The 9,229-nt window shown below is 35.8% G+C and overlaps 1 protein-coding gene across 3 annotated transcripts; it reads left to right on the forward strand.

Moving 5' to 3' along the window:
* The first annotated feature begins 661 nt into the window (after positions 1–661).
* Positions 662–7,274, forward strand: LOC111375699 (serine/arginine-rich-splicing factor SR34-like). Of its 3 annotated transcripts, XR_002699347.1 has the most exons (15): positions 662–813; positions 1,350–1,438; positions 2,348–2,413; positions 2,485–2,559; positions 2,642–2,753; positions 2,851–2,897; positions 3,004–3,061; positions 4,108–4,157; positions 4,308–4,364; positions 4,466–4,575; positions 4,675–4,773; positions 5,863–5,949; positions 6,033–6,484; positions 6,767–6,867; positions 6,958–7,274. XR_002699347.1 is itself a non-coding variant. In XM_022998568.1 (14 exons), exons 2-14 carry the CDS (start codon positions 1,355–1,357, stop codon positions 6,959–6,961), a joined length of 897 nt encoding a protein of 298 aa, XP_022854336.1. In that variant the 5' UTR covers positions 662–813; positions 1,350–1,354; the 3' UTR covers positions 6,962–7,274. The 3 variants fall into 3 exon arrangements, 1 of the variants encoding a protein (XP_022854336.1); XR_002699346.1 differs by having other exon boundaries at positions 5,863–6,484; XM_022998568.1 differs by lacking the exon at positions 5,863–5,949 and having other exon boundaries at positions 6,451–6,484.
* The last annotated feature ends 1,955 nt before the right edge of the window (positions 7,275–9,229 follow it).

The following is a 9,229-nucleotide window of genomic DNA, read 5'->3' on the forward strand; positions in this document are numbered from 1 at the left end:
TACTCTAGATATATAAAACCATAATTTACATTATATTTATAATAAAATAGATCTACACCGTGCGAGCAAAGTTTCACCACATATGTCGTATTACAAGCTTTTCGAGCTGGACCAAGCAAAATTTGACAATTGATTGAGTTACGAGTTATACGAGTTATATTTTTATGTTTAATGGGTACGTCAAGTTCAGTAAATATTTATTTAATTAACCCAATATTTATCTTCTACAGACAACGACATTCATGATATTACTCAGACTAATTGAGATTGGGTGAATTAACACAATACGCCAGCTTGGTATTTTACAATGTCACATAGATTGTACATTATTTTTTCTAATTGAGTGACTAGTTATCATGATACATTATTTTTTCTAAATGAATGACTAGTCGTGAAATAGATTTTTTGAAATAAACAAAAAGGAAACAAAGGATGAAACATAAATCATGATCGACATATGATCTAGAGACTAAGCCTCCATTTGAGCCCCATTACTTCTTATTACATTAAATTAAAATTTTTTCTTTCCTACTTTTAATTACAAATTTTCAATAAAATAATATTACACGTAAATCAAAAATTTTTCAATAACTCATTTTTCAAAAAAATACTATTCATCACATTATAATATACAAATAATGGGCTCAAACGGCATTATCACTCGCAACATTGGAATCTCCTTGTAGTTTGGTACACCGGATTCGCCTTCTAAATTTTATTTCCGATTTTATCCTCGTGCGCGCCCTTCAAAACCCTAATCTTGGAACTCTACTGCACTCTCGACTCGAATCTCTCGGCGCTATCTTACCTACGGTAACTCCAAATTTCAACCCCTGAAAAATTATCACACTAATTTATTTTATTCTATTTTCGATTTTATGAACAATGTTCACAAATCGGCAGTTCATTTTCTAACTCGAGGCTTCTGACAAAGTACTAATATTTTTTATACTCTATTATTATGTAACTTGATTTCTAGTCGAGGCAATTAATTTTTTTTATAATGTTTTATCGATCAATTTCTTGTACTGATTTCGAAAATGAGTTGTTGAAAATAGCTAAAATTTTATGGTGACTTTACCCTTCAAGCGAAATGGATTAGTCGTGGTGATTTTTGTAGCTGCATTTTGATGTTTTTTGCCTTTAAAACTTTTGTTGCTCCTTTCGTTTCATGTTTGCAATATGCATTGAATTTATCAAATTCTTTGTCATGGTTATGTTCCTGCAATCTTAGTATTTTTGGATATGTTTAAATGCGCCAAATTTCTCGAGTTTGTGTGTGTGTGTGGGAATTTTTTATTTTTTATTTGAATTGTTATATTTTTATGATGCCAATTGAATTTCATTAGGAAGAATGAGTCGATCAAGCAGAACCCTCTATATTGGCAACCTTCCCGGTGACATTCGTGAGAGGGAAGTGGAAGATTTGTTTTACAAGGTGATTTTATATGAATTTGAATTTGAATTTGAATAGCATTGGTAAATTCTTTCCCCCTCTTGTTGGTCGTCCCAAATCTTTTAGGATTTTATGATTGTAATTTCATCTGCATTATTCTAATTCTATTGTCTTCAATTAATTCCACTGGTGCATTGACAAATCCACTTAAAATATATGGCGGTGTGTGTGCTTCCGTGTCTTGTTGTCTTGGTCATGCCTTTAGTAAGTCGGAAGCACGCTGATGGATAATTAGATGAAAGGACAGTTTTGTGCCTTCTTCCGTTATAACATGGAGGTATGGAAGTGAACAAATTGAATGTTTTTTGCTGAACACGGCTATAGCTCATGAGACTAGGTTACTCACTTTAGTAAATAAAATATGATCTAGAAAATCATTTATCTTTCAATAGGCCTAACTCCCAAAGCCATCAATCACAATGCACATCCCTGGATCCTTCAGTTGAAGAATATGGTTTTAGAAGACTGCCGCAGGTATGAATAATGACAGATGCAGATTGTATCATTAGAAGCGTGTCTTCATAAAATGCCTCTACTAGGGAGAGAGTTAAGAAAAGCAGAGTCAGTAACAAAAGTAGGTTTGGTGTTCTGATCACGTGCTTGCATGTTTTCTAACTCACCAGTGTATTAGGTGAGGTAGGTAAACGGACACAATTTCTTTTTGTGTATGTGTGCTCACAGATTAATATTACTAGTAAAATATAATTCAAAGTGAAGTCATTGACAAACTTGATATTGAGAAGAACTTACCCTCTTCCATATGATTATAGGAGTCTAATCATTCCATTCATAAAATAGATTTCTCTGGTTTCTAATGAGTTTGATTGAGAATTTTATTTTCTTATAGTTTTCCATGCTTGATATTGTTTATATTGGGTGTTTTTATTGCAGTATGGACCAATTGCACATATTGATCTGAAAATTCCTCCTAGGCCTCCCGGTTATGCTTTTGTTGAGGTGAGCGTGGTTTCTCTGAGCGCTCTATCTTCATATGTGTGTGTTTTGATCTATCATAGTTCTCGCAACAGTTTGAAGAGGCTCGTGACGCTGAAGATGCTATTCGTGGGCGTGATGGCTATGACTTCGATGGGCACCGGCTGCGGGTTAGTTTTTTTATTTGAATTCTTCTCTTCAATACTGGTCATTGATTTACTTAAATTTATTTATGCTTTGAAATCTACTCAGGTGGAGCTTGCACATGGTGGGCGTGGTCACTCATCATCAACGGATCGTTTAAGTGGTAATAGTGGTAGTCGAGGTCCTCGTGGTGGGGTGTCTAGGCGCTCCGAGTATAGGGGTGGGTACATTTCATACAGTGAATGTTAAATGTTGAATAACTACAATAAATGCTTCTTATGTGTATGCAATATCCCCTCATTTGACTCATTCTTCAGTGGTAGTCACTGGATTGCCCAATTCAGCTTCATGGCAAGATTTGAAAGTAAGTCTTAGTTCTTTGTCACTTATCTTGACCCACTAACACTACTAGCTAATAGCTATATGGTGTCCGACTTTTTGAATGTTGTTGTCATATGTTTCTCATCTAGGATCACATGCGTCGAGCGGGGGATGTGTGCTTCTCCCAAGTTTTTCACGAGGGAAGTGGTAAGATGATAAACAAGGAACTTTTTTCTGCAATGTATAATTTTCTTTTACATTTCAGCTGTATGTTTGCTGGGGGTGATTTGGAGGATGAATGAATAAAACTCCAACCTTTATTATTATTATTATTATTATTTTTTGGGGAGTGGGTGGACAGGAAAGTATTTTGGAGGCAAAGGTAGATGTCAAGTCAGTGGGTGAAGATCATAAAGAAACTTTTATATTCTGTCTGCTTGCATACAGTGCTATAGGCTGTTCGAACTTCGAAGCAATATATCATGATTCGAATGGGAATTAAATCAGGTTTTGATATTATAAATATTCTGTATGACTGTGACCCATTGGTATCATATTACTTATTTTGTATAAGTATCATGGAGCTTATACTACTGTTGGGAACATTGTTTTAGAGTTTGCTGTATTTTGACTAACATGCAACATTTGCTTCTCCATATATTGTGCACCATTGGCCATTTTGGGATTTTGTGCACCTGCACATCAAATGTACACACGTCAAATGTACCCGAGAATAATTGAATTATCAAGAAAATAGTTGTTGCCACTTTACCTCACAACTATGTTCATACTGATTTCAGATTGCATTGTGTTAATTGATAATTTTTGATGTCAGATATTTATACTGTTAGGCATTATAAGCATCTAAAAGTTCCTATCCAAAAAATCAATGTATCTCCTTTGACTTTACTGGTGAGTAATCTTGCTTCCAACAGCAACAAACTAAGCCTAGTTCCTTATAATATGGAGTTGGGCAGTTGGCTACATTAATATCTTTTCTCCACCCACTTGGTGTCCTGCTTCCGTGTATTTCAATTTTGCATGGCTCATCTTCTGTTTATATTTTTTTTTCAAATTTACCTTTCGTTGGCTGAAGTTCAAAACCTTTATGTTTACAGCCTTGTGTTCAAATCTAATACTAATTCGTCTGTTATGAGCAGCGTTGAAATTAGAATTGGTTTCTTTGAGTTGTTGTGGAGTTGCTTATTTTAGGTTGATCATTGTTGAAGCATCTGCTAATATTGGTTTTGCAGGAAAGACAGGGATGGTGGACTATACAAATTATGATGACATGAAATATGCTGTAAGCTGATCTTCTGTTTTTTCTTCCTATGTTTATTGTTCGAAATGACTAATTTTTTATTATTCTTATGTCTGATTGGATATCTGAAACATCTATCAGTGGATTAATAAATGGGACTTCTTCTTTCTTTTTTTTTCCCACTATTTACAGATAAAGAAGCTCGATGATTCTGAGTTTCGAAATGCTTTCTCACGGGCCGTAGTTCGGGTATGCTGCAAATATTTTAATTTTATGACATGGTAAATGTTCAAGGCTATCTTCTTGTTATTGTGGATGCTTAACTTACAATGTCCTTTCACTGGCAACAGGTTAAGGAATATGACGGAAGCCGCTCCAGAAGTCGAAGCCGCAGCCGCTCTCGCTCAAGAGGAAGAAGCAATGGTCGCAGCCAGAGCCGAAGTCGTAGCAGGAGCAAAAGGTTGGATGATATTATAAAAAGAAATCTTTATTCTGTTATTTGATTTCAGTGGTTTTCTTTTTCAATAGATATTTACGAACTTCATCAATTTCCTTGCAGCAAGTCGCCCAAGGGCAAATCTTCACTCCGTTCAAGATCTCGTTCTAGGTCTGTGTCTTCGCAGTCTCACTCTGGGTTGAAAGCACGCTCTGTATCTAGGTAACGAATTAACAATCTGCATTATTAAACACTTATTGTCTGAAGGATTTAGTTACCTCAGATTTCTTCTACTTTAACTTCTCTGTCCAATGCCTTTTTCATCATTTCTTTGTGCTGAATGTTTTAGTTTTTTAAAGCTGATTTTCAGTCTTTTGTCTCTTTATAAGGTCTATTTTTTCACTATTCTGTTTTCTTGGTGTTACAGTCAAATCTGATTTTTACATTAGGTGGTTTATTATTTTTGTCATTTTAAACTGAAGTAGATCCATCTGACGTTATTGCATAAATGAGTTAGCTAGTTTTATTGATGGATAATTCGTAAAACATGTACTTTGTGGTGGGATAATTTGTTTTGTGTCGAAATGGTATGTGTTCTATGAACTTGTGGAGCTAAAATATGTGCATCATTGTGCCCTTTTCTTGTAGCCAGCACCGTGAATATCCTGAACTTTTACTGCATAGTCCTTTAGGGTTGCCAGTACCACTTAGCTGGAGGGTGGGTTGGGCTCATCTTGGCTCGGAATGTTGCATGAGCATATAAAAGTGTTTGACTCCTGTTCTCAGCTCTTCTGCGTGTGCATGAGTCCAATGTGAAAAAGGATAATAATAATATGATAAGTTCGGGCCTGCACGGGACATGCTGGTCCCAGGTCCTTGTTGAGCATCATGAAAACCAGCACGGCCTGTCAAACCTCTAGATGGTCTTCTAGATCTGAAATTGATTCCTCATGTTACTAGCACATATAAATGGTTAAAATTCGGTTTATTTATTGACCAGACCTTTACAGTCATGTCTAAATGGCTAAAAGGAATCAACTTATTTACTGGACTCTCTCTCCAAAAAGGTGCACATTACTTCTGAGTTCTTAAAAACAATGTGCTGAACAATCCCCCGTAGCTTCAATAATTTCATTACTCCTCTCTCCTTCAATTCTTTTCTTCCTGTATTTCCCCCTTGGATTGTGCTTGAAGTGTGACATTGGGAAAATGTATCCATTTGTCAAGGAATCATCAAGCTCATTCTTTTCTCTTTAATTTTCATTTTTTTCAATTTTTTTTCAAATTGAAATCACCTCCTTTGTTTTTTAGATATGATTGTATGCGCAATTCGGGAATTGCATATTAGGATCTTGGTGGGATATGATTCAATTGCCTACAAATCTTTTTGTAGTGGAGGTATGATGTTTTATAGATGGCAGCTTTGGATACTTAATGGTATCTGTGTTCTAATGAGCATCGCAAATGTCCATGGGTGCTAGATTGGGAACAAAGAAAATCTTGGATTGCGAGTGAAGGACGGTGAATTGCCCTTTGAACATGGAAACACCCTCTATTTGTGGTGGAAACATTTTCATTGTTGCCAATGCTGTTAAGCTACCAAAGCATACTATACAAGTTCTTTATTGGTTCTTTTGGCATCTTTATCAGTCTTTTAAAGAGCATCTGTTAGGTTTATATTTAAGGTTCTGTTTCTTTTTTATTTAGTTTCATTATTTAGGTGATTTTGCTCCCTTTTTTAATATTCACTCATGCAAATTGCTAAATGTTTGCGAGTTTCCTCATCCATTTTGGTCATGGTGACTCTGACGTGGATGTGGCATCAAGGCTTATGGATCAAAGTTGTTAAAAGAGGCATGAGTGGATATTAAAATTGCGTTGTTTCTGGAACTTTTGCAGATCTCCATCAAGATCCAGATCCCCAACACCATCTGTAAGTTCAATCTTTATGTCTAGTTATAAATGTTTGCTATCCAGTATCTCATTAACTGATGCCCTGTCCTGTTTGTTTTCTGGTGATCTATAGATAACTCTAAGTGCATGTTTGGTATGCAATACTAGATAGTAGTGGACAGTGTATAATAAACAAGATTTTAGCTTCTTTTTCTTCTTTAGTATCATCTTCTAGTGCTATCTAAAAATTTGAAGTGGAGTTAAGTGTTGGTTTGCCTTTGTTTTTCATATTACCTCTTTGTTTCGACTTGGCAAATTTCAGCGCCAGAAAAGGGTTGGTAAAAGTCCAACTAGACGCAGTTCCAGTAGAAGCCAAAGCAGAAGCAAGAGTCCCAGCCGAAGTCGAAGCAGGAGTCTCTCTAGGTAGTTCATTCTAAATCACCACGCCATATGATGTAAACCATTCTGTTTTTGTGATCCAAGTGGATTCTGTTTTCTCTCTGCTTTTAACAGGTAACAAATGGCTGTGGTTTGATACAATGAATCCCGATGTTCTGAGTGAGAAAGTATCTTCATTCCTAGCAAGGTTTTCATGAGAGTCTGTTACATGTTATGAGCAGATTGGAATCATCGTTTGTGTGTCATGTTTCACGAACAAATTTCTGGAATTCTTGAGGCACCGTTGTTTTGTCTCATGTATGATTTGTATTTCATGAGGAATCTTATGAAGGCTTTAAAAATATTTAGAATTGCAATCCTGCAGTTATTATTTGTCGAGCTATATTGGTTTCTCGGTTATATTGTCGATTGCACTTGTTATCGTTGACTTTGAAGCCTGTAGATTGTTGTTTTGCTGTTTAATTGACTTGAAAAATTCATAATAAATTTGTTAGATATGTTGCTAACTCCCTCTGCGTTCCAAGTTGTGGTGCACGAATCGGAACATGCAGCTATTGCTTTTGCATTACCATCTTGCCTTGGGGCTGTGGAATAATATAAGATACGAAATTTGCTTCAATGCAAAAATCTTCACAACCACGAGGTGCATGCAAGAGAATGCTCTAGTTTTACATGTTTGATCAATATAAAGAAGGGAAAATTGTAGTTGAGGTACCAAACCTTTCGTTTATTAACAGATTTTGTCCAAATCTTTAGTTTGTGCCACCGTGAGTAACAAACTTTTAAAAAATGTGCAGATCAAGTCCAAAATGACGATTTCCGTTAGTTTGATTACCAAAACCGTCAGTTAACTCCCAAAATAAATAAATTTATTACTTTCCTCAAATAAGATAGGGGTATTTTAGATAAAATTTTCCTTAATAAATCAAAAATTAAAAAAACAAAAAATAAAGCTACAACCCATCTTCTTCCCCAAAATCAAGATCACTCCGTCGACAACCACCAATATCCACCCAAAACCACCACCACTAGATGGCTCCACCTCACCCACCTAATGTCAGCGCCATCCACCATCCAGCATCCATCGACAATGAGCATGAGGATAGCATAAACTACACCCGCTATCCACCACCCACCTATGCACTATCGATAACCACCGCCACCAATTCAAATTATGCTTCAATCTCACCTGAATCCATATCCTTCGCGGCCACAACCTCTAGCCCAACGCCTCCTCAAAACTAGGCATTAGCATCGCCTCAAAAGTTGCAACTCCCTCAAACCTTCAAAGAGAAATTGAACCTTCAGCCACCTCAAGCAATCGAACATTCACTTCATCGTCACCATCAAACTGCTACTTCTGCCATCGCTTTTCCTTGCCACCGCCATTTTCATTCACTAGAACAACCATTTATGCCACAACAATAGCAGAACTTCAAAATCAAATTTAATTTTAAAATCAATTTCGATTTTCAGATATAAAGTAAAGAAATTCGTCACTCTTTTCATTCTTCCTTATTAGGTGGCAGCGGTGATGGCGATGACTTTCGACGGCCTAGATAGCTGGGGCGGTGGTGTTGGCGTTCGACAACCTGGATAGCGATGGCTACCTATCGCCTAGGTTGTAGCGGTGGCGACGACTTTGGGGCAGGGAAAAAGGGGTAGGTTTGGGTGCATCTAATCTTCTTCTTTTTTAATATTTTATTGTTAAATTATTAATATATAGACAATTATATCAAACATTTATTAAGTTACAATTTTACCCTTGTCTTACTTGGTCAAAATTATTAGATTTTTAATTTTTGAGGTCAGTTGATGGTTTTGGTAGTCAAACTAACGAAAATCGTCATTTTGGACTTGAACTGCACATTTTTTTAAAGGTTTGATACTCACGGTGGCACAAATTGAAGGTTTGAGCAAAGTCTGCTAATAAACGAAATGTTTGGTATCTCGACTACAATTTTCCCTATAAAGAATATAATAGATTCCCTTATTAACAAATAACCTTATTGACGATGCAGATCAGCTGATGATGTATATAACGTCTTTTCTTCGCTCTTTCCTTTTTACTTAAGGGGACCTGTATGCTAGATAGCTAAAAATAGAATTGATGCATTAAAGCTCTGTTTGAACTCCATTTTTGTGAAAAATGAGTTTTGAATTGTGACTTATTTATTATTATTTTTGGAAGAATGTGTGGCTATAAAATATAATTTTATTTTTTAATTTACATGTAAAATTATTTTATTAGGAAAATATGAAGCTAAAAATGAGATTAAGGAGAAATGAGTTTTTAAAGAATGATGTTCAAACAGATTTTAGAACACCTTTAAGGAGTATCAATATTGTGGCATGAATCATAAATTGCATGAATGCAGAGACGGAT

This window comes from Olea europaea, unplaced genomic scaffold (assembly GCF_002742605.1).
Source record: "Olea europaea var. sylvestris unplaced genomic scaffold, O_europaea_v1 scaffold1404, whole genome shotgun sequence".
NCBI classification, from domain to species: Eukaryota; Viridiplantae; Streptophyta; class Magnoliopsida; order Lamiales; family Oleaceae; genus Olea; species Olea europaea.